A 27,676-nucleotide genomic window follows, 5' to 3' on the forward strand; every position below is an offset into this window, starting at 1 on the left:
ACGTGTAAAGTGCCAGCCTGTCAATAAAGCATTTAAAAGGTTTTGTATTTGTAAAAAAAATACTGCCAGTTGTGCATTTTGAAGCAACTGAAATGATCTGCACTTCATTTCAATACCAAAGGTGTCAATCTTATTCGAAGGCGGGGCCAATCGGCGCCCAGCCAACCAAAGTGACTTCCGCTCCCAGCCCTCTCGCTAAGCTAACAACATAGCTAGCTACACTGATTGATGTCAGGTAAACAGGATCATATACTTGTATTATATATATATAAACACACACATATATTAGACACATGACAGTTAGAGGCTTCGTGAATAATATGCAATGAAGTTTACACTGCTAGCATTGCACATTTTAACCGAACTGTAAGGCGAATCGGATAACATTATCTACTATTAACTAGTCACCGGTGTAGCTTTTAAAAGGCCCGAAACAGAAAGCGAAAGTAAGCTCCAACATCTTCGTCCCTCATAAAAAGTCTTCAAAATGAGAGGCTCTCACGGAGACAGAGACAGAGACCGTGGTCGCGACAGGGGGTAAGAAAACAAAACATGGCCGCCTCCATGTTTTTTTTTGAGTAGTAGCGATGTTATTAAAATAGTATTGCCATTATTTTATAGCAGCCCTCGGTTTGGATCCAGCAGAGGCGGCCCTCCATCGGTTAAAAGGTTTGGAAATCCTGGGGACCGTTTACGAAAGAAAAGGTGGGATCTGAATGAACTTCCCAAATTCGAGAAGAACTTTTACACTGAGCACCCGGAAGTGCAACAAATGAGTCAGGTATGCATGTTAGTTAACCAGAGGATCCCTTTTTTTGTACTTTTCACACACCAATGTTTATTTTTTTTCAGTATGACATTGAGGAGTACAGAAGGAGGAGAGAAATAACAGTTCGGGGTTCCGGCTCCCCGAAGCCCATCATCAGCTTCCATCAGGCACAGTTTCCTCGTAAGCACCTGCAAAGCGACACCACAACACCAAGAAATACTTCTTCATCCTCATTCAGTTGTCTTTTCCATTTAGAGTACGTGATGGATGTGCTGATGCAGCAACATTTCAAGGAACCGACAGCCATTCAGGCTCAAGGATTCCCGCTAGCTCTCAGTGGGAGAGACATGGTGGGCATCGCTCAGACCGGCTCAGGAAAGACTCTTTCGGTGAGACCTAGTCTTTCTTTCTGTTGGTTCTAAAAATAACAGTGTTATGATGCTGCTCACAGGAGTTCAATTGGTGCCATTTTCCTTTTTGTCTTGGCACAGTATCTCCTGCCCGCCATTGTGCACATTAATCATCAGCCCTACTTGGAGCGTGGAGACGGACCCATTGTATGTATAAAAATACCAAATACACTCATACCTCGCCACATCATACTTCATTCATAAATAGTGCACATTTGTTGCCTAAATTATGATTTTTCTATTATAAAAATGGCTGAATGAAACCAAATGAGGCATTCAGAGAATGCATTGGAGAATGTGATGCTATGTAGTATTCTACACTGGCCACTAGGTGTCAGTATTGTTCCTGTAATGGATCACAATCAGGCATACAAGCATCAGATTTGATTATGAGGCTTTTATTATTATTATTATTATTTATTATTATTATTGTTTGAATTATCTCACCACAAGCATAGGCTAATGTTGTGGTTGTAATCCATATTTATTGCACCAGACGCCATCTTTATTGCTTATTTTCTTTCATTTTGTCTACCATATTTGGTAATAGGAGTGTAAAGGTGAATGGGATGTAGTAATATGAACATTTAATATCAATTATTGTATCCTGCTTTGTAGAAATTCACTTATCAGGGTCGGGAACCGTATAACCACGATAAACGAGGGATTATTGTAGATTGTAATGTATTTATTATTGATTTTTTATAGTGCTTGGTCCTGGCGCCCACAAGAGAACTGGCACAGCAGGTCCAGCAGGTGGCGTATGATTATGGAAAGTCATCTCGCATTAAAAGCACCTGCGTGTATGGGGGTGCTCCCAAAGGACCCCAGATTCGAGATCTGGAGAGAGGTGTGCACCACTAGCCATTGAGCAAGGATGAAAAGGGAATTGAAAAGAAAGCGTTCTTGTTTGTTCTTTTTCAGGTGTTGAAATCTGCATCGCCACGCCGGGCCGTCTGATCGACTTCCTGGAGGCGGGAAAGACCAACCTGCAGCGCTGCACATATTTAGTTCTGGATGAAGCCGACCGCATGCTGGACATGGGATTCGAACCCCAGATTCGCAAAATTGTGGACCAGATCAGGGTGGGATCTTTAATGTCGTCACAAACTGAGAAGGTTGGAGTTCGTTAATCCGTAACGGTGCGTATCCAGCCGGACAGACAGACGCTGATGTGGAGCGCCACGTGGCCCAAGGAGGTGCGGCAGCTGGCGGAGGACTTCCTGAAGGACTACGTGCAGATCAACGTCGGAGCCCTGGAGCTCAGCGCCAACCACAACATCCTTCAGATAGTCGACGTGTGCGCGGATAGCGAAAAGGACAACAAGTAAGAAAGCGAACATGTCCGCCGATGAGCGCTCGTTTGCACTCTTTCACCTGCCATCTTCTCTTTTTTTAAACCCTCAGGTTGATCCAGCTGATGGAGGAGATCATGGCCGAAAAAGAGAACAAGACCATCATCTTTGTGGAGACCAAGAAGCGATGTGACGACCTCACACGTCGGATGAGACGAGACGGGTGAGCCGGCGAAGGTGATGAACCAGGAAGTAACCTGAGCAGTCAGCTGACCTTTGTTGCTGCTTTGACTCGTAGGTGGCCGGCGATGTGCATTCACGGGGACAAAAGCCAGCCGGAGAGAGACTGGGTGTTGTCAGGTACAAGAAAAAAATACTCACCAGCCAGGATATGCAGTGCAGTACCACAATTTGCCACTATACCACAATTTGGACATCTTCTAGCTTTACTCAATACAGTTTATGATTTCAAATAATTCCCAGTTTATCGTCGTTAATCCCTTTTTTTGTGTTTTAGAGTTCCGCAGCGGCAAAGCTCCGATCCTTATCGCTACGGATGTGGCGTCCCGGGGTTTGGGTATGTGCTCAAATGTCACCCGCACTCCGCACAAAACATTTCGATAGCAAGAATACGCCAGGCTGAGCCGCTGCTGCTGCTTTTATTGTGGAAGCTGTTAGCTGTTAGCTGTTAGCTGTTAGCTAGTCTGGCACGGAGGTCTCCTCCCTCACCGACGTGTGATGCTTTGCTTCTCAGATCATTGTGTATCTCCGAAGCAAATCATGTCGATAGCGAAGCTAACGAAGAGCTTGAAAGATGAATTTAAGGTGAGGCTGGTGATGCAGATCGACCTTTGACCTAATTCTGTCTTCATTTGTTTTCTTTTCATTTTCTTTTGTTTGTTTCAAAGTCTCTCTTCTGCCAACTAGAAGTACACAGGCCCTCGGGAGCCTGCAGCCGGACCTAGGCATGACTAATCGAAAGCCGACTTTGGGGAGAGAGAGAGAGAGAGAGAGAGAGACGGCTTGATTTATCAGTCCCACACAGCCATCTCCGCCGCAGAGCCCACAGTGCCCGCCAAGCCCTCTCCCCCTTGCCGGGACCCCGACTGCCTGGCTGATTGGGGACGGGGGACGGGGGGGACGGAAAGAGGGGCAAAAAAAAATTTGATCCGAAAGTCGGGCTGTCAGGGGGGGCTCACCTCCGCCCTGCCGTCATCACCCAAGCAGTAGGACCTCAATTGGCGTTAGAGACGCTGTGGGGCGTCACCAGAAGAGCGACGCGTCCACCCGGAGCTGGGGGGGGGGGGGGCGGATTGCGGCCAAAGCCCCGCCGCCGTGGACGGACGGTGCTGCAGCCTGCCCTCTGACACCCCGCCATCACTGGCTGTGGCGGCTGGCCTCTCCCTCTGCGGACGTCATGTCTGGTCCTGGCTGGCAGGAGTCCTGGCCTGGAGGAGTCACCACTCTCTAAATGTTTCCTCCTCCTCCTTCTCCTCCTCCTCCTTGACTTCCTGTTGCACACGTCATCACTTTTCCGTCATCCTAAGTCCAACTCCTCGACCCGTCATTGTCTTTCTATGTTTCTTTAAACCGTCTCCTGACAGCTACCCGTAGTCCCGCCCCCTCCGCTGCAGCCCCGTAGACCCCCCAAAGCCGTTGTCCTCCATGCCCATCAAACCAGACCACTGCCAACAAGTCCTGCTTGCCAACAAGTCGCCTGCACCTGCAGGACTCCACTGACCGGGGCCGTTCTCGGCTCCGCCCACCAGGCATCCCCTTAGCGTCTGTTTCTTGTTACTCGGGTTCTACCATTATACACTCGGGGGGGGAGTCGGGACTTACAAATCAACCTCTCTGCAGAGGGAGGTGGGACTGCTTTTGTCCTCCTACGCCTGCAGATCCCCCCCACCCGTGAGTGGCGAAGGGGTCGGGGGGGGGACAGAGGGGTAACTTTTAGAGGTCGTCACTAGATCTCTGATACACGGTAAGTACCGTCACCCCTCTTCCCCTTTTTCTCCTCCTCCAGCCTTCATCGTGACGCTCCCTCCAATCGGTCTTCTCGGCCCCTCCCCAACGGTAATGAGAAACAGACCTCAAACCAGCAACCCCCCCACAATTAATCATTCCGGGGAAGTAGCCCTTTAATGACTTTAGGAAGGAGGCATCCAAATGACAAAAGTCATGTACAGAATCTCACAAAAGGGGGTCCGCCCCCAAATATTCAACACGTATTTCATATTGGGGGGGGCTCAACAATTTAATTCATCTCCACTAGTATTGATATATATTTATTATATTTTATTGGGAATTGGAAATATCCTCTGGTTTTAGCCTCTCAAATGGGATTTAAAAAATATATTTCTACCGCTTATCCTCACGAGGGTCGCTGGAGCCTATCCCAGGGTACACCCTGGACTGGTGGCCAGCCAATCACAGGGCACATATAGACAAACAACCATTCACACTCACATTCATACCTATGGACAATTTGGAGTGGCTAATTAACCTAGCATGTTTTTGGAATGTGGGAGGAAACCGGAGAAAACCCACGTGCGCACGGGTAGAACATGCAAACTCCACACAGAAATGGCTGACAGTGGAATTGAACTCCGGTCTCCTAGCTGTGAGACCTGCGTGCTAACCACTTGACCACCGTGCAGCCATTAAAACTATATAATATTTACCGTATTTTCTGGACTATAAGTCGCTCCGGAGTATAAGTCGCAAAAATGCATAATTAGGTAGAAAAAAAACATACATAAGTCGCATTTTTTGCAGGTAATTAATTTTACCAAACTACTTGACCAAAACAGACATTACGTCATCTTGGAAGGCAAATTCTAACAATAATAAAAGAATAGCAAACATGCTAATAAGTGTAAGATATGCTAACATATTATTATTATTCAGCTACACAAAACAAACATGAACACAAAAGGTATTTATGGAACATAAAGAGTTTTTTCATTTATAAGTCGCTCTGGAGTATAAGTCGCAGGAACAGCCAACCTATGAAAAAAAGTGCGACTTATAGTCCAGAAAATACAATATATATAAATATATAATATAAAATCAGATATAGATGATAGGCTTGGCCGGTGTAGACTGCATTTAGAGCAGATGGTGACGGAAACAAGACTAAGTGACATCAGCAACAACGTGCAGAGGACAGGTTCGATCTCCTAATTTGATTTTTTTTTTTTTTAAATAGCGTGGCTACACCAGAGGATGCTAACCACTCATTAGCAAGAAGAATAGGGTGGAATTTAGAGATGGAATTGAGCCTCAAAAATCAATCAAAATATACAATACATATTGTTGTACAAGTCGTACACTGACTACTCTTAAGTACATAAAGAATGAATGAAGAATTGAGCCTTGAGAGTAAAGTGGGGGGGGACTTTTGTGAGATGCTGTATCTCGCTTTATGGCGATCCAGATGATACCAGCGTGATTCCAATGCAAAGTATTGATGAAATATTGATATGTATATATATATGTATATAACGTGCTAAGTGTAGTGGTGTCCTATAGTACTATGTTGTATTAAAGGTTGGCAGGTAAGTGATGGTTTCAGATTGTTTTTGCCAAAAGCACACTTTCAATATTTAATGCAATTATGACTTTGTTCTGACTATTATTTCCGTTTTTCATCCTTCTCCAACTTCTCCCACCATACTTACCCCCCCCCCCCCCATTCCACCCATTTGCACCGCTCCCAATGTCTGTCCAAAAAGACGTGGAGGATGTAAAGTTTGTGATCAACTACGACTATCCCAACTCGTCCGAGGACTACATCCATCGTATCGGCCGCACGGCAAGGAGCACCAACAAAGGCACGGCGTACACGTTCTTTACCCCGGGGAACCTCCGCCAGGCCCGGGAGCTGATCCGGGTTCTGGAGGAGGCCAGGCAGGCCATCAATCCCAAACTGCTGCAGCTGGTGGACACCGGACGTGGAGGGGGTGGCGGTGAGGGGGCGTCCATGATGATCAGGTTCTGTAAGATCTCCCGATGCCGTAACTGAACACCGATATCTGGTCCTCGCTCCAGGTGGACGTCCACGTTTCCGAGGCGGCTCCACCTCCAACAATCCCAACTTGATGTACCAAGACGAGTGTGACCGGCGAATGCGCTCCGTCGGGGGCGGCGGCGGTGATGTCAAGGACAGCCGCAGCAGCAGCAGCAGCTACGCCCGCGATAGTCGAGGCGGGGGCAGCCGAGACGGGGACCGCCTCACCTCCTCCTCATCCTCTTCCTCCTCTTACAGGGATCGCAGCAGCCAGGATCGAGGACGCAGCTACAGCTCCAGCTCGTACCAGAACAGCCGGAACAGCAGCGGCCAGTACAGCGGCCCCAGGGGGGGCGGCTCTGCACCGGCGGCAGGGGCGGCAGGGGCGGCGGGGACGGTCCCGCCCCCCTCGTCAGGCCCCCAGCCTCTAATGGCCCAGCAGTTCAACCCCACCCAGCCCATGATGGGCCTGATGGTTCACTCTGCGTTCCAGTTTGCTGCACCGCCGCCCCCACCGGGACGAAAGTAAATGGCACCCCATGCTTTCTCTCCACGTAGCGGCCGCTTTATTAGGTACACTTACACACTTTACACTTTTTTAGATGTTTCTTTTTTGTACCCGGTAGATGGTAACGTGGTGGTATTTACTATTTGTAGAGCAAATATGGCGTTCTTACTACTTCTCTTCCAGTAGTCGTAATGAGTAATTTTGGACAATGTACATATGTTTTTCTCTGACATCGCAGCCAAGGTAGGTGGAACCCCAAAAGTAGGTTGGATTTGAAGATAGAATACAAAGATAGAAAAAGCACACAAAAAGAACACAAATTTACCGAGTAAATAAGATGACCTTTTTTTTTTAACTACCAAGGTCAAAAGTGCTTAATAGACCCGTTAACAAGTTCTTTCATAAGCCGATGTTTACTAATCTCCGAAAAGCGAAATGAATTGTTAGTACGGTGAAAGCGTGACGTTGTACTGTACTCTTTCATTTTCATACTCAATAAAAACTCTTTGTTGTGACACCGTGGATTCTAAATGGATGGATGGATGGATTACATGTATCCCATGTGCAAATTATAATTGGCGCTCGGTTCCGGGTGACCTCATTTCCCAGGAAAACCAGGAACTCCCTTATAGTGCTGAACTCCTCTGCAGTGATGACGATTGACTGCAGATGATATTATTTTATTTGTCGGAATATAATGAAAACGAGGAAAAAGAACAGCTCATTTTTTTAAGTTTGTTGTTCTGTGACCTGAACGGTGGCGTAAGCGTATCAGATGACGTAGTGTAACACCTCTGTCGGTTTTTCATGGTGACCAAAAGACACTTCAAAGACACGCGTTCCTTGACAAACACACAAAGGTCATAGTGTCGTCCGGAGAGGTTCCAGGTACACGACTGATAAACGGACGTATTTTTGTGATAAGACTTTCCAGTCTTGCTCAACAAGACGACACGGACACACACACACACATCAGTCGGTACAAACGTGTTTAGCCAAAGTCAGAAACCGAAGCCACGTTCACTTTTCTGTTGTTGACCGTGTGTTTGACATCAGTTGGTGACTTGGGGACAAACTCCTGCCAAGGGGACTTTAGCGGTGTTGCAAAAAGGGGGCCGGCTGTTGACATAACTGTTGCCGTGTTGTGTTTAAAAGCAGACGGGAGGACGACGAGACAGACTGATGAAGATGACGTGCAAGAACATTGCTCTGCTCGCGGCTTTGCTGGGTGAGAACTTTGACCTCTGCTTCACTGGACTTGAGTGCTTCAGTCTTGAGTGTTGCTAAGTGTGTGTTTGTGTGTGTAGCTGTGGTGTGTGTGTGTGAAGGTGTGACGTTTGGCCAGCTCTGCCAGGGGAACCCCAACAACATGCGTAGGACGTCAGACATTTGGGGTCAAGGTCACTACGGGGCCCCAAGGTGAGATGGTACCGCCTGACCGCTGGAAGCAGACGAAACAGCTAATGTGTGTGTGTGTGTGTGTGTGTGCGCTGTGTCTTTCAGGGGGTCCAGGCAGCACAAAGGTCTGGACATTGAATGTGAAGACGGCTCCGTTGTCTACGCTCCGTTTGACGTCTCTCTCAACGGGAAGGTCATCGTCTACACCGACCCCGCCAAGGCCGCCATCAACGACGGAATCAACCTGCAGACCGACGGTCAGCTCGCACGCTTGCACCTCCTCTCCTCTCCTCTTTTCTCCTCTTTTTGATGCTGACATCGTTCCTTCTGTCCTGCAGATCTGTGCTTCAAGCTCTTCTACGTCAGGCCGGATCAGACTTCCGGAACTGTCACCAAGGGCCAGCGTCTCGGCGTCATGCTGCCCATGCAGCAAGTCTACCCAGGGATCAAATCTCACGTTCACGTGCAGATGTGCGATAAGAGCGACCCCACCGTGTACTTCTGATGGGTTCCACTTTGCCACCTTAAGACATTTGGAATGAAACCATTTCATTTAGTCCGGGTTATTGTTGTACACACACAGGTGTCAATCATAAAGAAATGCATCATCTTGTGTGGTGCTGTCATTGTTGTCATTATCACACAGTATTTAGTACGGGGAATCATCAGAGCCGCCCCATGGATGGGACCTTGGAGAGGTTTTTATATGGCACCCCCCCCCCCCCCCCCACCCCTCCTGTCTTTAATTTGTCAATTTACACGGTGAACAAATTACAAATAACTACAAACAAATCAGAAATACAATATAAATACCCCCCAAAATAGTGACTAAATAATAATAATAAATTCTAAATAATCATACAATATAAATAACCACTAGGTTGAACACATAATAAGGTATATGATGCATAAGCTCAAAATCAATACAATTTAGTGTAGAGTCTAGCCACGTGACTCCTTCAATGGGGACAACATAAGTTTCCTTGTGATACGCATGCGCAGTATCGCCGGGTATCCCAGGTGCCAGGACATTAATAATATGATGTTTTATTTAACTTATTTGATATATACGAATTAAATCAAATGTGAAGATGAATAATAAAGGGTACGACACTATTTTTTAGGATTTAGTTTAGTCCGCGGAGCTGACCCGGAAGTAATTTAAGTGGCCTTGCACGTGCAGGTAAACCTATGTAGAAAAAAACAGGAGAAGGACCGGGAAAAGACGACACAAAATGGAAAAAGGTTGGAGACTTTTGTTGACCTAAATATATATTGTGTATTTATAATATATAAATATATGCAGTAGAGTTAGCCGGCACCAACTTAGAACAAGCGACGTGGCCGTCTATCGTTTGGACTTTTCGGCTTTAGCATTAGCATCTCGTTTCCACGCAACAGGAAAGATTAGTGTAGTCGACAAAGGTTTGAAGCTCGCTACTGCCATCTACAGCATTCAAGTGGAAACGCAACGAGGACTCAAATAAGGCGATTTTGTTACTCCACAAAAATAAAGCAAATGAAGCTTAGTTACATCAGTTACATCCAACATTACCAATAAGTATATCACACTTTACTCCTACTGCAGATCTTCTTATTTCTTCTTATTATTTTTCTTTTTTCTTCTTTCTCTTTGGGCTTTTCCCTTCAGGGGCCGCCACGGCAAATCAACCGCCTCCATCCAACCCTGTCTTCTGCTTCTGTCCTCCTTCACGACATCCATAAACCTCCTCAGTCTGGCCTAAAGGACTTTATCTCCGAGGCCTCTAACATATAATGTCCCTCTGATGTACTCCTTCCTGATCCTATCCATCCTGGTCACTCCCAAGGAGAACCTCAGCATCCTCATCTCCGCTACCTCCAGTTCTGCTTCCTGTCTTTAGACCAAACAACATGGCTGATCTCATCACAGTTTTGTTTACCTTTCCTTTCATTGTAGCTGAAACTCTTCTATCACGCCTGGAACCTCACTCTTCCATTTGGGTCCCTCTCATTCTCTGTACTTCTCTATTAACATTCTTAAAGGAAATACTGCATCTGTAGTATTTTTTTGGCATGAAACTATACTTCTTCTCCCTTAGTCTAGCTCAGGGGTGGGCAAACTTTTTGACTCGCGGGCCGCATTGATTTAACAAAATTGACAGGGGGCCAGACTATATATTTTACGCATATAATTCTAACAGTCCACCTGGAATGATTGTATCTGTAAGTGTCATGCAACCTGCTATGTATATGTGCTTGTGTCCTTTTTTCAGGAGCACTTTGTAAACAGCAGATCACATCAAATAAACAAATTGATAAAAAAAAAAAAAAACTACCTAAACCATCAAAAGGTTGGCTAAAGCCATGATGTCAGGTTGTATGTTAAGTTTGGAAAGAACGTGCGGGCCATATTTAAACACTTGGCGGGCCGGATGTGGCCCCCGGGCCGTAGTTTGCCCACCCCTGGTCTAGCTTCAACTACTCTTTCCCATGACTTCCTGGTATGGTTCATTAGCTTTAACCCTTCAGCCCTTGTTCTTAAAAATGGGCACCAACACGCTTCTCCTCCGTTCCTGGGGCATCTTCTCCTCACCCAAGATCTTCTTGAACCATCCAGTCAGGAACTCTGCTACCTCTCCCAGACACTTCCATCCCTCCATCAGGACCAAGTGCCTTCCCATTTCCTCTTGACCAATCTTTGCTACTTCCTGGTCCACAGCAGATATTTCTTCTACACGCTAGATATTGGAGTGAATAACACAAACTTGCAACACAGTACCTTCAAATTCATCCCCTAACCCCCCCCCCCCCCAGAAAAACCTTTATTGTCACTTCTGCATATTTAATGGTCGTTATGCTCTTGCACAAGTCAAATGTACATTGGTATTTACAAAGAATGGGTTAGTAGAGCGAGAGAAGGAAGTGAGGATGGAGTGCTCAGCATGATGACAAACTCAATGCGGTTCATGAGATTCTTTTATACTTCAACTTAGAAATGGCGTGAATGTAACAATGAAGCTAATATGAAGCAGCTTTCATGAATGAAATGACAGAAATCAACAATTCAAACGTGTTATTGGGAAAAGAAATGACAAGAGGCACATATGGCAGAAAATACACAATGTCACAGTACTTTTTTTTTTTCCTCTCCGTTACACAAAAAAGGAAAATCCCAGATTGACGAAAGACAAAAAAAAAAGATGATTCAGCAGTTTTGGTTTGATAAACTATATGACCAGGTCATGTGTGTGTTTTCTTTTGGCGTGTTGACTTGCATGCAGAGGGTGAAGGTAAAATTGTACACAATCGAGACGTGCGCTCAAGACCCCGAGAACTTGAAGCACACCAAGTGAGCAGATATGCACATACAGTAGTTGTCAGTTCTTCGTTGGTAGCACGGTCTTTAAAAGAACCTTTGGGGGGGGGGGGAGAGAAGCAGCCACATAGCAGAGACCGGGCAAAGCAAAGTCAGTAAAAGCGTGTACGCACACAGCGTGAAGCAGGAAGCAGGAAATCCTAGCAGGTACAGAGCAATCAAGAAGCAAAAAGGAGGAGACCACGTTTAATAATCCGGGGATGGTAGAGTTCTGTGGGTGGTTTTAACGCTATAGATGCCCCCACGTGTCTGGGGCGGGAAACTGTTGGAGACTTCCATTCTCACTGTGCTCCTGCTCTCCTATTGTGAAGCTTAATCTGTACTGCAGCTCAACTTTCTCCTAAAATGGAAACACAAACAGAAACAATGTAGATCAGGGGTGCTCACACTTTTTCAGCATGCGAGCTACTTTTAAAATGACCGAGTCAAAATGATCTACCCACTACAAAAATGCAAAACATCTATTTATTTTCAAATGTATTGAGGATTATTTGTACGTACAATGTATGTTGATGTACCTTACATAACCAAATGAGCCAATATTGCAAAACACACATAATTAACTATTAACATTTTTTGTAATTACCTGAGTTTACTTTGATGACTTGCACTGAATTGAACCAGCCAGGGATGCATAGTCCGGACAGTAGCTGCTGATAGCCAGCCTCAAGCACACTTCCAAATGTTTATCAGTCATGGATAATATCCGTATCATAATATCCGTATAATATTCCATATCCGTATGGAAGTGATATGTTTTTTGCCTTTTTACTTGGTCCAGCTCCTTCACTCATTTTAGTGACCATAAACTTTAGCGAGGGCTTTAAAATCTCGCAATTCGCCGACTAGCTTAGCACTTTGCATCGTTGTTTACGCATGAGCGGTGACCTAAAGGTCAAAATTCAGTTGTCATCTGACTGGTTGTCCTGTATGTCAATCAAGTAACGGGGGATGGATGATAGGCTGACATCGTAAGTTCTGCTGCACTTAGAGACGTTGTTTGATTTGATTGGTCGCCCGAAGGCTCAGTTGTCATCTGAATGGCTGCCCTGTATATCAATCAAGTGACGGCATTGATGCTGGGATGATATTTTTTTCATGTCACGCCGCGATCGACCAGTACCACCTCCGCGATCGACCGGTAGCTCGCGATCGACTTAATGAACACCCCTGATGTAGATGATCCAGACAGGCAACCATTTTCAATATGTGTATGTATGTAAGATGTCCCTCGTTTATCACAGTTAATTGGCTGCAGACCCAACCGCAATAAGTGAAATAAGTGAAATGTTGCAATGTTATGATACAACAGCATTCACCAAATGTGTTTCTAAAATGGCCGCACCTTGTTTGGGTTTGCCAGGAGCATGATCTGTGTGACGGCAGCAGGAGGAAGAATGGGATTGAACGCAGGAAGTTCCGTTCCCGAAGGTGCCTGCAGCTTCACCGCCACTGACTGCAAGCGGTAAATGAAAAAAAAAAAAAAAAATGAAAGATGTCATCTTATGTACACAGCGGAGTCCAAAACGAGACAAGACGCCCGCGCAGACCTTCTGCGGCGAAATTAGGAAGTTGATGTTGGTGACGGGCACGGGAGCGGACGACAGCATGGAGATGATCACCACCAGCACGTCGGGGCGAGATGGAGGTGAATCGCGTGCAACGTGGAGGAGAACGCGTAGATTGTGTCCGTCAAAGACCGTGACAGGTAACAGACTACCTGAAAGAGTAATCATGTGGCACAATACAGGTCGATTCCAAAAAACAAAACATGTGGACTTACTGGGCTTAATGGATTCCAGAGGTACAAAAACATCAGCCAGGGAGACCTCGGCAGACGGAGTCTCCGTATGAGCGGGGGTCATGTCCAGCAACGTGGGGCCAAGGCCGGGTTCTGAGTGGAGGAGTAGTCTGGGATGGTCTGAGACAAAGGCTGGGATGGGGTTGGGGGTAATGTTGGACCCCAACTTGCTCTGTAAATCTCGCAGAGTTGGTTTGGACTGCTGTTTGTCCCTACAAGCAGACACAATTACTACTTATCTCACGCTCGTGTCCAAGAGGGTCACTAGCAAAAGTGCATCTTCATGACGGAAATGGGAAGAACAGTCACATGACCGCAGTCCATGCTACTGCTTCGTCCCTTCTTTAAAAGCCTGTTCCACGTTGGACCGTTTTGCAGTCTTTCAAGATGTCTTATGGACATTCCTTTAGTGACCGCTCACGGAACATGCAATGAGGCAAACGGAAGTGCCTTGTAAAGAAAAGGGAAGTTTATTCCCGTTTATAGATGGGGAAAACCAGGACCACATGTAAACGTAGAAGAGGCTTTAGTAGAAGAATATCAAGCAGAGGAGTTTTCTACCATTTAACCTGCAGGCCCTCAGGAGGGAGGGACTGCTGCAAGAGCGTCTTTCCCAACAAGTCCAGCTCATCAAGGGCCGAACCTCTGGGGGCCGAGCCCGGGGAGATGGGATGGGAGGGTGCTTCTGGACTCAGGAGGAGACTGGGTGCTGCTGGGATGTCTGCATCGATGCTGTCGGATGACTGGAAGTGGAAATTTGCGATAAAAATGAGGATAATAGAAAAATTTGATAGTTTATTTCGGCAATGCCTGCTTCCCACCTGGAAAGAATCCCAGGCTGTGGAGTCTTCCGGCTGTGAGGTCGGATTAGAGGTGTGTGTTCCTTCACTTAGACCTGGAGGGGACAACACAATATAAAATAGACTTATAGTCAGATGTGACTTATATAAGACGCTTCTGTCTGCCATTTTTTTTCCTGATGCGACTTTCATTCATTCATTCATTTTCTACCGCTTTTTCCTCACGAGGGTCGCGGGGGGTGCTGGAGCCTATCCCAGCTGTCTTCGGGCGAGAGGCGGGGTACACCCTGGACTGGTCGCCAGCCAATCACAGGGCACATATAGACAAACAACCATTCACACTCGCATTCATACCTATGGACAATTTGGAGTGGCTAATTAACCTAGCATGTTTTTTTTGGAATGTGGGAGGAAACCGGAGTACCCGGAGAAAACCCACGCATGCACGGGGAGAACATGCAAACTCCACACAGAGATGGCCGAGGGCGGGGACCGAACCCTGGTCTCCTACTGATGCGACTTATACTCAGGAAATATTGTAATTGTAGTTTTAAATTTGCTTATTCTAATGAGTTCCAAAAGCGATGTGGTTACCGAGCGACATGAGCTCATCATCAAGTAAAGAGATGCCAGTCTCCTGTGAGGTTGCATTGAGGCTGTCGGTTGGAGTCGGGAATTCCGGGAAGGAGGGAGGCGACTGGGGTGATGTGTCCAAGCCAGACAGATCCAGCAGTGCTGTCCCCCCTGCTGGGTTGAACATCGAAATGAAAAGATTTACCGCATCAGTTCACGAGTCACGGCTGATCGGCGTCTCCCCCACCTGGTGGTTGTTTCTGGGCGTTTAACGCATTGTTGCCGTTGACGACCTCCCCCTTCACCTGCTGTTTGTACAGGTTGATGACATGAGTCAGGCTGTCGTTGGCCTGCAGGATCTCCGCTGTGGAATGTTTAGAACAAAGTAAAAGCACGCATTAGTCCAATGGTTCAAGATGGCGGAGATGCTTTTGGGGAAACTCACCGAGAGCTTCGTCGTTATCTTCCGTATCACTTGCCAGTCTGAACAGTGTGGGTCTCATTTTTTCACAGCGCTGGTAAAGGTCCTTTTTAAAAGAAGCAAACAATCAGTTCTAATGAACTTAGTCTGAGTGACCTTTACCTGGCCAAGTTCAAACGGGAACGCTGCTGACCAGACCAGAAAATGCCTCTCTGCTGACGCTGGCGTTGCCCCTACCCGTGAAAGTGATTTTGTAACGGGGGCGAGCAATTTGCCCCCGAGGGCGTCCCTGACTTCATGCAGTCTTTGGCGCAATAATGAAAATACTCTTGTGGATGCTCGGCGAACCGTACCCAAGTACTCTCTGTCCAGGCCAGAGTCCCGACCTAATCTGACGTCGCAACTAAAAGAGATCGTTAAAGGCTCACCTGTATGAGCTCCAAGTTGCTCTGACTCGTAGCGGTGCTGTCGTAATCCTGCAGGAGCTGGGTCAGCAGGCTGACGCTCTCATTCACCTCCTGAATGGCGCTGACCCGCTTGGACACCTTCTCTGCTCGCTTCTGATCCTACCATTAAAAAAAAAAAAAAAAAAGGCTTTTAGGGTTATAATTTAGTGCACATTAAAGGTAAAGATGACGGCCAAATGACCAAAAATACTGTTTATACAGTAAACCTCGGATATATCGGACTCGGATATATCGGAAATTCGCTCACAACGGACAGATAAAAAAGAACCAATTTTTCTGTAATGCATTTCCAATAAAAATTCATTGCATATATCAGATTTTTTATAACGGATTTCGCCTATTTCGGACAAAATCTCCAGTCCCGTTCCAATGCATTTCCATTAAATTTCCCTGGTATATATCGGATGGCCGCATCGTGGTGCTCCGATTCGCCGAATCGTGACAGGCCGCTATACGACGTCGTTTGCAGCGTTGCCTGCGCGTCCAGGTACATTGGAAACATAGTCAAGGAAGTGCCTTTTTATAACGGATAAAATCCGATTTACGCATATACCGGATATAAATCCGATATATGCGTAAAACTGACATTTTCCGGTATACGCATATAACGGATTTCGCTTATATCGGACAAAACCAGTGGGAACAATTGAATCCGATATATCCGAGGTTTACTGTATATTTTTTAAAGCGAAAAAGGAGTGTTACCTCTTGGACCATGTCCTTGATGAGTTTGTTGGCAGCTTTCAAGTCCTCAGGATGCGAGCTGTTCAGCAGGCGTGACAACATCTGGTAAAGCCAAAAGCAGGATTAAAAAGGAGGCAAAAAAAAAAACAAGCGCTCATGACTAAAAGCAGCCCGGAATCCCAACCAATTCAAGTGTTATACATATTAGTACGCCATGGTTCTTACTTTGGACTTCTCTTCGTCCTCAAAGATAGCATTTTTGGGTCTGGGAGGAGGAGGAGTAGGTTGTAAATCAGGGGGCAACTGGGGGTCTTGTTTGAGAATACCTGCAAACGATAAGACTACACTTTAGGTGGCTTCTAAAGGATTTCATACATACATAATATGTGTGTAAAACTAAAAAAAAGTGTTTTCTGTTAATATTTTAGGCTTTCTGGAACAGATTAATCGGATTTAAATAACTTATTATAATAAAAATGCATTCAGTTAGAGTACGTTTCAGTTACAGACCACATTAATGATGCTAACCAAGGTTCCACCGTATGTGTAAAATACAACGATGTCTGGAAATCGACTGTACATTGCATCCAACTGAAAGACCCCTACCTTGCTTCTTTAGCATCTGATAGGCATCCAAGATCTTGGCCTCATCAGGCAGACCTAAAGTCCAGCTGTAGATCAACTCCAAGACCTTCTTCTTCACTGCCTCTGGTGACCGGGAACCCAGGTACTGTGTGTAAAGAATCGAAGTGTTAAACGTGTCAAGAGAAAGCCAAGCCATGCAAAGCCACAGATGATAACTTTACCTTCGGAGAAACTACTTTGATAAGTTCATTGAGAAAGCGGAACTTGCCCACTTCATTGTGGAACCTTTTCCCGCAGTTTTTCATACAGGTCTCCAAAACCTGGTGACGAAAAGGACACAAATGCCTGGATAGCAGGAAATGTTTGGGACATACAGTAAACCTCGGATATATCGGACTCGGATATATCGGAAATTCGCTCACAACGGACAGATAAAAAAGAACCGATTTTTCTGTAATGCATTTCCAATAAAAATTCATTGCATATATCGGATTTTTTATAACGGATTTCGCCTATTTCGGACAAAATCTCCAGTCCCGTTCCAATGCATTTCCATTCAATTTCCCTCGCATATATCGGATGGCCGCATCGTGGCGCTCCGATTCGCCGAATCGTGACAGGCCGCTATACGACGTCATTTGCAGCGTTGCCTGCACGATTTATATTCAGATTTAGGACAAATAAAATCCGATTTACGCATATACTGGATATAAATCCGATATATGCGTAAAACTGACATTTTCCGGTATACGCATATAACGGATTTCGCTTATATCGGACAAAACCAGTGGGAACAATTGAATCCGATATATGCGAGGTTTACTGTATTATGAATTTGTGTCAGCTACCCCTTCTACTCCTCTACTGCAACACAAAAAGGAGAGAAAATGTGTCTTGCCTGTGCTATTATTTTTCTTGACAAATACATACGACCCCAAAGTTTGACCCCCATTAAGTTGACTTACTCTGCAAAATACCGACTGTGACTTGAACTCGAAATTCGGCACACACCTTTAGGGGATTGACATGTACATGTCTGTACAATTTGAGCAACGCTGGTTGAAAGACGTGTTAGCTGCCAGCAACCAATGCATCTTAGCAACTAACTGCCCATGCGTATTTCGTAGTACGCTAACATGTCTTCCAAAGCATTTAACACGTGTGAAAAAAAAAAAACGTTGACTTGACTGAACTCCTAAGTGCACTTTAGCGACACTCGACATACCTGCACGATCTAAACAAGCAATACAATAAGGTTCTTGTCCAAGTGTACATAATGTACATAATGTGCCAAGCATGTATGTTTACCAGTAGAGCCTGCATGGCCTCCCACTCCTGTGGAGATTGTATCTTGTGGGCTAACAGCCTGGTGGCCAGCTGAGGTCTGCAAAAGGAGACAAAAAACAAGACTCTAATACTAATGTGTGTTTTTTACGTCATTCAGTCACCAGGTAGCAAATATTATTATCTTTACATGCACCAATCTTACCCCTCCAAATCATTGTTGAGCTGTTCACAGAAAGCGTTGATGCTGCTCCAGTCTGTATCTCTATTCAGAGGGTTGGTTGCTCTGTCTGAAATGGTAAACAGTCAGGCAACAGCTAGCAACACTTCTCACATTACACCATTGAGGATCCAATGTAAACAAACAGCCTGCATCTCTTCTTTGTGATAATAGTAGTAGTAGATTTATTAGTATTCACAATAGTTTTAATTTCATCTCTTTTTGGCTACATTTACGCCTTCCCTTGTTATTTTAGTGGTGTTTTTTCGATTGTGAGAATATAGCAACCATACCAGCTAAAAATGTACACACCTGCCTTAGCGTTAAGGTTAGCTAGCTTGGCGGTGAACTCGTGACTGTGTCTCTTTGTAATCTACAACTTTGTTATCGGTTCACGGCTTTAAAAACAATCAAAGCAAACCGCTTTGTTGATTACACCAAAAGTCCCATACGGGTGCCATGGCATACCAAAAAAAAAAAGATAAGAACCATCGAGCCCCGAAGCTAAAAGGACGCCCATTGTTGCCGTGTTGACAGCTGCCAGGTACAGGTAGCTCCGTAGCTACGTTAGCATCCTGGATGTCACGGAACCATCTTCAGCCTTCCTTGCCCTCTCGAGGGGCGTTTCGGTCAATTGACACCACGCACATGTGACTCAGAAATCATATTTTGGAAGTTATGCAGCCTCATGGCAACATGGCGACTCGATTTATGATGAAATACTCACTGATACGTGACTCCAAACTCTCCGTTTCTGGCGGAGCAGCCATCACTGCGAGATTTATGTCGCTCTTGCGTCCGCCTCCCCGAGAGCCACGCAAGAGCACGTAGAAGCGGTGTCAACGTAGAACTACACTGAATAGATATAATATTTCCGCTAAAATACCTGTCTGTTGTAGCAGTCACTTCAGAAACAATATATTCATTGAGTCGGAGGGAAAATTAAAGCTACAAATACATTGTAGTTGTCATTAAATCGTACTTTTGGACTCAAATTAAATGCAACAGGGATTCTAATGTAGTACTTCTACGAGCGTGGAACATACGCCCTAATACCGGAAGTCCGTCACATTTCAAATTAAAAGCCAGGGTGAGTTTGCTACACTACAATATAAACATTGGACACACCTGTCTTATTGTTAACGTTAGCTAGCTTGTGTCCTAAATGTTTGTTCCAATCATTTAGCCCCTAAGATGTGTCATAATAGTGTTATTAGATATATACCAAAACCAAATGTGTGTTTTAATGATGACCGATTGGATTACAAATCCTCATGTGATTCCTATTATGTGTTGTTCTGTACAGCAGTCACGTTGCAATTGTAACTTCAGTATTGAATAGTACTGGGAATTACATTTGTTTCTTTTTGTAGTTTTTCTGAACTTCTATATTTAGCCACGAATCAAACTAAGACTTTTTAAACCACACATTTCCTGCATCGTGGATGGTGTAAAATTACACAAATGTTTTCTTTTAAGACATTACAAGCGAACAGTAGGTTTGGGGATATTGCAAATTTGGTATCGATCTCATATCTAGTAAATATAAGCACAGTATTGCCAGAAACGATACATTTTACTTGAAACTGTACCACTGAATCGATTATTCGGCATTTGCTTCCATACGCCCAGCAGGAGTAAACAGTGCATTGTCTCCCTCTAGCGGCAGCTATTATAAGGTGCAGCGATTGCGGGAACACAGCATGACGGACGACAGCCACGAACTGGATTGTTTAATTTTGATAAACACTTTGTGGGCCTTCGAGAAGTGCAGATGTTTGGATATTCTGTAGCATTTCCGCCACATTTACGAGCAGTGCTGTGATATGTCGTGAAAAATGACTACTGTGAGTGGATTTCTGACGTGCGATAGAAACTCGGGGCTAATGTGAGTCTTTTTCTTTTTTTTTTGTGAAAACCATTGACGACTTCAGAAAGTCAAGGCCTGTCCCGTCACTGAAAATAATGCAGATTGCCTCCACTTAGGGAAACATAGTTGTGCGTGGATGTCAACTGAGTCCTGCCTCATGTGATGAAGGCTACAATCACACATGACATGATGGCATCATCGCACACTTTGCTGCAATGGTGCAGACAAACATGCGGCACTTACCCAAATGTGGAAATAAAGAATTTATCAAGCTCATTCAGAGACGGACTTGCATTCTGCGCCATCATCAGCAAGCACCGCCCAGACCTGATGTGAGTATTCTTTTCTGTGTTTATGTCAAGTTAGGTGCAAACCTCCATTGGTTTCTACTGGCTAATCTGGACCTGACAGTGTGGTGGGACTAATCTCTTAGTAGTCCCTAATCGTCCCCAATCTCTGCCAACACCTTTTTTTACGCTTAAATTGGATTACTTGTGGCTTGCTTTGACATAAATGCACACATTTATAAATACTTTCTGTGTTCAATTATTAAGTATTGTCATTATGCTGCCTTTGTTTTCCCCTCAGAGATTTCAGCTCCCTCTCCAGGGCAAACATTTATGAAAATAACCAACTGGTGAGTCACGCCCACACACGTCACAGAGGAAGCATGCATGCTCACAAAAGAATACTGGTCATATTCAATATGTTCATATTAGGCTCCATTAAAATAAATAAATCTCTGTTTTTTAGGCCTTCGGGGTCGCAGAGACAAAACTCGGCATCCCTGCTTTTCTCATCCCAAAAGACATGGTGGCCACCCAGGTGCCGGACTACTTGAGCGTCATCACTTACCTCTCCCGGTACTACCACTACTTCAGCAGAGTATCCAACGGTCGGTGATGTATAATCATGTCTTTATCGACATTTAGTAGAAATACCAAAAACTTATTTTCACTTTGTTTGCACGTTCAACAAGCAAAGGCAATATTGACATTTTATTTTCACGGTACTGTGACTTTCACATTTTGGTATTATATAGTAATACTAGTAATACAGTAATACAGTGGGCTATTATTAATTGAATTATTATATTTAAGCAATTTTACATTTATCTTTTCCCCAATTTAAACATGTTCAAGCATAAAAATAGCTAAAAAAAAAAACTAAAATGCAAATATAAGGCATTGGAAGACGCATTCAAAGATGTTGTATTATTCTACGCTGGTCACTAGGTGTCAGTAATGTCACTATAATGTTTGTTGACATGCACTAGCACCAGACTTGACTGCCTATGTATTATGAATTATGTATTATTGCAGATGTAAATGGTCTCACGACAGACACAATAATCCCTGACCTGGGCTACGTCCAAGCTAAAACTCAACTCTGAAACTCCGACATTTACACAGACACACACAAGCATTACATAAGTCTTATTTCTGTCTTAAATGGCTTATTTTCGCTTATTTTGTCTCTTATATTGAGTGAGTATGTGAGTGGTGACCGGTCATTCTAAATACAGTAAACCTCGGATATATCGGATTCAATTGTTCCCACTGGTTTTGCCCGATATAAGCGAAAATGTCCGTTTTACGCATATATGGGATTTATATCCGGTATATGCGTAAATGGGATTTTATCCGTTATAAAAAGGCACTTCCTTGACTATGTTTCCAATGTACCTGGACGCGCAGGCAACGCTGCAAACGCTGCAAATGACGTCGTATAGCGGCCTGTCACGATTCGGCGAATCGGAGCGCCACGATGCGGCCATCCGATATATGCGAGGGAAATTTCATGGAAATGCATTGGAACGGGACTGGAGATTTTGTCCGAAATAGGCGAAATCCGTTATAAAAAATCCGATATATGCAATGAATTTTTATTGGAAATGCATTACAGAAAAATCGGTTCTTTTTTTTATCTGTCCGTTGTGAGCGAATTTCCGATATATCCGAGGTTTACTGTATAATGTTAAAAATTGTATTTAGAAGGTTTTCCATGCTCCGACAGTATTCCGTTTCTAAATAAGGAATCCTACTTTGCGGAAATTCACTTATGACAACACGGTCTGTAACTAAATAACTGCGATAAACGAGGGATTGCTGAATAACAATTACCGTATTGACCTTAAATATAACACTATTTTTTTCTTTAAGATAAATTTGTATAGACGGCCCCCTTAAGTGAAAAAGTCGGAGCTGGGCTCTTTGATAGGAATAATTTAGGTGTGAATTCCGGCGTGCGCCTAAAGACGCAGTCAAAGCAAAACAACATGTTATCTTCAGAAGTGATGATTTGCATTTCCTCTCTTGACTTTGCAGCAGGTTCTTCCACTTTGAGGTCGTCACTCATCGCCCCATCAAACAAGGTGATAAACAGGAAATCTCCTAAATGCTTTTTTTTTTTTTCTGTAATCTTCTGGTGTTGTTTTTGTGCGTTTTCAGAGCTCCTGTGCTCTGCCATCCGGTAGAGATGAACACCGTCCTGGTAGAAGAGCACACACCATGTGCCATTTTTGTACCAAACCTGTCCACCTTGTTGAGAGACATGTGATCCAAGGAAAGATCTACCACCGTAGCTGTTTCAGGTCAGTCAACGATGACGTAATCGATCATCTGTGCGTTGATCATATTGGTGTTACGGTGACAAGAACCGAACCGGAGATGTTTCCACCTCTTCCAGATGCAAAGTGTGCCGCAGCACCCTAGTGGCGGGCTTTCACACGCCGGGAGAAGATACCTGCTCTGTTATTTGTTCCGATCATCCAGAAAACGACGCAAAGAGTCATCGTGACGAGACGCTGGAGCTGTGGCAAGGGTGCTTGTCTCTCGGCGGCTTGACTCTCATCAGCGTCCCTCAGGAAACGCAGTCACATGACCGACTGGTTTATAAACCGGTGGAGCAAACAGCGCAGCGCGAGTCGTCATCCGCCTCATCCGGCAGCATGTCTTCTCCACAACTTCTCCCGCCGGAGGTTGACGACGCAAAGAAAGTGGACGAAGAAAGCGGACAAAATGAATCTCCAGCCGTTCTTGCGGAAAACTCCGACGAAGAACCGCAAAGCGAGGCAGACTCCGAGCTTTGTTCACCTTGTTTACCAGAAACTAACCAAAGTAACAATCTGGCGACTCAACCTTCCTGCACAGGTACTATTACTCTTACTCTTACTATTACATATGTTAAGGAATCTCTGACAGCTTTGTAGATACTCAGTAATACTCAATAAATACTGCAAAGATGGCACCCGGGTAGACATGCAGATTCACTATCGGTACCCAAATAGATCCGAGGTTCCCAAAGTGGCTTCCCTACATTTTCATGGGGGTATGTGTAAAAGAAAAATTTAAAAAATTAATATCACCTCGTACTTCAGTACGAGGTACATTATTTAAAATAACAAAAAAAGAAACAAAAACAAAAAAAAACTTAAATTGTATTATGGAAAGCAGGAAGTGAACAAATGTAACAGTTACTGATTGTAAAAGTACCAGATGGAGGGGTAGGATTTAATAAGCTTTGCTTCTTCCTACTCCTTTTGGACATGTGGAACCGGGAACTAATTATGGGATGCACTCAATTGTATGTATCAGAATTATGAAATGCGCTTGAACGCCTCATCACGTGAAAAGCGCCTTAGGTGTTATTTTGTGTGCTTTTTTTTTTTTTTTTTAAAGCGTGTAGAAGTAGCATGTAGAAGTACATGGCTTCAAGTCAAATGTCCCGCGGTGGACGGGACTGGGAACAGTTTGGGAACTACTCAAATAGATACAGCAGTCCCTCGTTTATTGCGGTTCAGACGGGACAGTGATGAGTGAATTTCTTCTAAGTAGGATTCCTTATTCATAAATGGAATATTTTCATAGTTAATAAGATAATTAGGAAGGACGACTGTACTTACTGTAAGGTCATTTTCTGTTATCTTTATTTTCCTGTGCAGGAACTTCCTCTGTTCAAAGTCAGTCGCCAGTCATTCCATCTCACGGGTAAGTTAAAAATAAACCAAAAATGTCCATAATTGCAGCATAAACCCTCCATAGCAATACAATATCATGTTGTTCTGTCTGTGGTAGAACATTTAAAGACATTTCCATCTTATTGACCGATTTATTTCCCTCCTCCAGCCCCAAAAATCCAGTGAAAACCAACCATCCATGGTTGGGAATCATCCATCCTGGACCTTGGACACAACTGCCCCCTGTTGAAAGCCCAGGACCCTTCAGACATTGCAAGGGGGGTTTGACTTGGTACAGACCAAGAGTCCCTCCTCCTAATCCTTTCGGTGAAGACCTGCATGAAGATCCCGAAGAGAAGCACGGTCTCAAAGACGTCAATCCGCTTCCTTCCTCAAATTTGGAGGGAATGGGGAACGTCATGAGCGGTGATCACAATCCCGTTTTGCCAAGAAGTATTTCCGTCCCGGCTGTCAAATCGACATCTGGGCCCAATGACATGACCCACGATGATGATGATCCGGACTCTTCCTCACAAAGCCAGGTGGGGAAGACCATAGTTTTGGGAATATCACCATTTTCTTCTCCTTAAAGGCGCAGACTCACAGAGCTGCTGGAGTAAAGATCCTTTAGGAATGCTAACGCTTTGTAAACACGTGGAATGAAGCAGGTTTTTAAGTCTACATCTGTGGGTAAATGGATCCCAGTGGGCGGCACTGGTTAGCTAGATGATGCTGGGTTCAAATCTCCGCTTGGAGTTTGCAAGGTCTCCCCCGTGACTGGAGGAATCCCTCGTTTATTGCTTTTAATTCCAGATAATTCAGTGATAAATGAATTTCCTTCCTTATTTTTAATTAAAGCGGCTGGCGACCAGTCCAGGGTGGACCCCGCCTCTCGCCCAAAGACAGCTGGGATAGGCTCCAGCACCCCCCGCGACCCTCGTGAGGAAAAGCGGTAGAAAATGAATGAATTTTTAATTAAAGTATTTTCCTAGTTAAGATTAGATTAGATTAGAGCCCTCTAGACATGAAATAACACCCCTATAGTCACCTTTACGCACTATAGTACACATAGGAATAATATTTTTATTATTTTTTACTTTACTACGTCTTATCATTGTAACATTACTGACACCTACTGTACGGTGTATGTGACCAGTGTAGAGTACTAAATACTACACATCATTACATCTTTGAATGTGTCGTCTGAATGCCTTATATTTCTATTTTAGCTCATTTAGCAATTTTTAAGCTTGAAAATACTTAATTTTGCCAGAAATATGTATTTTTTCTTCATATTCAACCATGAAACAATGATGATGTATTAATGGATACATTTTTGGAAAACCATAATGGGGGGGTGGGGGGCACAGAATTCAAAGCACAGTCTTAAACCATTGGAGGATGCCCGATTGGATACATTTTTGGGGACATTTTTGTAGTATAAAAATGACTATTTTTTTTTTGCAGGTTTGCAAAGGGAAAAATAATTTGGATACAAACACGGAGATGCCGAAATCCAAGACATGTCAGGCCCTGACATCCGGACGGTGTCCTGCTCCCGGACACGGCTTCCCGCTCATTAAAAGGAAGGTGTGCTGATTTAAAGCTTTGTGTTTGTTTATGTACATTTCTGAGAAACGCTTACATATTTGTTGATTGACAGGTGCAGGCGCACCAGGATGCTTCTGCTGCAGACCTGCAGGTGGAGACAAGACAACTGAATAAGCAGCTGGAGGCACTGGAAGAACGAGGCATCGACATGGAGAGGAATCTCAGACAGTGCAAGAATGGTCATCATAACGTGTTTATTATTTTAATGTGTTGAATATTGATATGGCAATTTCTATATTTCTTTTTCATTTTAGATAAAGAGGAAGAAGAACTGCTGATGAAGTGGCTTTCTCTTATCCAGGAGAGGGACTCTCTGATGCGACGAGATACTGAGCTGGTTTATCTGTAAGTACTGCAAGGGTGGAACAGTATATAATAATATATACTATAGTATCATTCATAAATTCATTGTGGTTGACTGTGATGTATTATTAAGCCATATTTTTTTATTATTATGCTTACTATATTGGCAATAGGGGTGCTATTTCATGTCTAGAGGGCTCTAATAATGCTAATAACTGCATTTAGAAGGTTTTACGCAGGTTTCTTTTCATATTTGCTTTTATCTTGTTGTTGTCTTTGTCCTCCATGATGGACAAAGACTGTGAAATAACCATGCAGTTAACTGTGCAATAAAACTGTGATTATTTACCCTTGTTGGACTTTTTTTGTGGGAGTTTTCCTTTTCCTGTGTCACAGAAAATGTGACTTTTTTGTGCTTTTTTGTGGCAGGATAAAGCAACAGAAGCTGGAAGAGAGGCAGGCCGACGTGGAGTACGAGCTGAGACGTCTCCTCAATAAGCCGGGTGAGTGTGTTTCTGGCGCCGTCGTTTGCCATTTCCTTCACGATGTTCTGTTCCTTCCATTCAGAGAACGTCTGGAGCAAAGACGATAAGAGTCGAGAGCAAAGCCTGATGGCTGAGCTTGTTGTCGTCATCGAGCAAAGGAACCAGATCGTCGGCATTTTAGACCAAGACCGACAGAGGTGCGTTTTAAAATGTACAATCCCGACATCCTAGATTACGTGGTGCAAAGTAGTAACGCAATTCCGTGTTCCCCATTAGGGAGCGAAAAGAGGACGTGCTTTGGGAAGTGATGACGAAGAACGAAGGTGAGGGAAAAACATGCTGTTTTTGTGTTCATCTTCTGTTCATCATCTCTTCTCAGAATTCGAGAAAGAAGGACTCAGAGAGCTCAAGAAGTCAAAAGGAAAGTTCAAGCCCTCAAAGGTTTTTAAAAAGCTCAACCAGAAAGTAGAACATTCCAAGGAATGCGCAGACAAAAAGTCCTGAAGACCTGTCAAGACCGCAGAAGATTAAAAGCAAAGATTCTCACACCACAAACTGATCTATTCTTGTAAGTGATAACGTGCGATGGTCCTGCTTCACTCTTTACTCTTTGTAATTGACAGCAAGTTCATGGTGAGGAGATGGGAGAAAATGTCTACATTTGTATGTGTAATTAATGCATGTTTTATTACAGATGTATTTCTGTTGGTAAATAAAAGATATGTGTACATACACAATGTAAAAGTGCCGGGAAATTGGAATACTCTACCCTCATTTAAACATGCACCACATGCTTGAACAGGAAACTTGCAGGTATTGTCGCTAGATGGCGCCAGAGCTTTTAAACTGTCGGAACGCATAATT

At 44.3% G+C, this 27,676-nt stretch overlaps 4 protein-coding genes and 1 long non-coding RNA gene across 7 annotated transcripts; 4 read left to right on the forward strand and 1 right to left on the reverse strand.

The window, feature by feature from the left end:
- The first annotated feature begins 161 nt into the window (after positions 1-161).
- LOC131103011 (probable ATP-dependent RNA helicase DDX17) lies at positions 162-7,774 on the forward strand. The gene is made up of 13 exons (XM_058048832.1): positions 162-537; positions 622-781; positions 853-949; positions 1,025-1,158; positions 1,261-1,326; positions 1,888-2,029; positions 2,104-2,264; positions 2,334-2,506; positions 2,587-2,697; positions 2,773-2,834; positions 2,992-3,051; positions 6,212-6,445; positions 6,528-7,774. The coding sequence occupies exons 1-13, from the start codon at positions 488-490 to the stop codon at positions 7,013-7,015; spliced, it is 1,938 nt and encodes a 645-aa protein (XP_057904815.1). The 5' UTR covers positions 162-487; the 3' UTR covers positions 7,016-7,774.
- A 230-nt stretch (positions 7,775-8,004) lies between these two features.
- On the forward strand, positions 8,005-9,005 carry LOC131103012 (leukocyte cell-derived chemotaxin-2-like). The gene is made up of 4 exons (XM_058048833.1): positions 8,005-8,222; positions 8,302-8,413; positions 8,498-8,649; positions 8,731-9,005. Exons 1-4 carry the CDS (start codon positions 8,177-8,179, stop codon positions 8,895-8,897), a joined length of 477 nt encoding a protein of 158 aa, XP_057904816.1. The 5' UTR covers positions 8,005-8,176; the 3' UTR covers positions 8,898-9,005.
- Positions 9,006-11,186: 2,181 nt separating this feature from the next.
- Positions 11,187-19,637, reverse strand: LOC131103010 (ADP-ribosylation factor-binding protein GGA1-like). Of its 2 annotated transcripts, none has more exons than XM_058048830.1 (17): positions 19,313-19,637; positions 18,571-18,655; positions 18,390-18,465; positions 17,303-17,401; positions 17,103-17,226; positions 16,722-16,822; positions 16,518-16,598; positions 15,774-15,911; positions 15,370-15,451; positions 15,172-15,288; positions 14,946-15,095; positions 14,373-14,446; positions 14,113-14,294; positions 13,534-13,763; positions 13,301-13,470; positions 13,096-13,206; positions 11,187-12,090 (listed from the first exon to the last, which is right to left on the reverse strand). In XM_058048830.1, exons 1-17 carry the CDS (start codon positions 19,353-19,355, stop codon positions 11,980-11,982), a joined length of 1,974 nt encoding a protein of 657 aa, XP_057904813.1. In that variant the 5' UTR covers positions 19,356-19,637; the 3' UTR covers positions 11,187-11,979. The 2 variants fall into 2 exon arrangements, with proteins under 2 accessions (XP_057904813.1, XP_057904812.1); XM_058048829.1 differs by having other exon boundaries at positions 14,946-15,098; positions 19,313-19,636.
- LOC131103013 (uncharacterized) lies at positions 11,823-18,185 on the forward strand. The gene is made up of 3 exons (XR_009119532.1): positions 11,823-13,181; positions 13,266-13,458; positions 17,116-18,185. It is a non-coding gene; the product is annotated as an uncharacterized LOC131103013 (long non-coding RNA).
- LOC131103009 (MICAL-like protein 1) lies at positions 18,886-27,671 on the forward strand. 2 transcript variants are annotated; one of them, XM_058048827.1, is made up of 16 exons: positions 18,889-20,473; positions 20,572-20,787; positions 21,044-21,092; positions 21,209-21,350; positions 22,783-22,829; positions 22,906-23,048; positions 23,144-23,607; positions 24,399-24,444; positions 24,583-24,955; positions 25,881-26,003; positions 26,077-26,203; positions 26,279-26,369; positions 26,757-26,830; positions 26,895-27,009; positions 27,089-27,135; positions 27,192-27,671. In XM_058048827.1, exons 2-16 carry the CDS (start codon positions 20,618-20,620, stop codon positions 27,314-27,316), a joined length of 2,136 nt encoding a protein of 711 aa, XP_057904810.1. In that variant the 5' UTR covers positions 18,889-20,473; positions 20,572-20,617; the 3' UTR covers positions 27,317-27,671. The 2 variants fall into 2 exon arrangements, with proteins under 2 accessions (XP_057904811.1, XP_057904810.1); XM_058048828.1 differs by having other exon boundaries at positions 18,886-20,787; positions 22,786-22,829.
- The last annotated feature ends 5 nt before the right edge of the window (positions 27,672-27,676 follow it).

This window comes from Doryrhamphus excisus, chromosome 15, assembly GCF_030265055.1.
Source record: "Doryrhamphus excisus isolate RoL2022-K1 chromosome 15, RoL_Dexc_1.0, whole genome shotgun sequence".
Taxonomy (NCBI): domain Eukaryota; kingdom Metazoa; phylum Chordata; class Actinopteri; order Syngnathiformes; family Syngnathidae; genus Doryrhamphus; species Doryrhamphus excisus.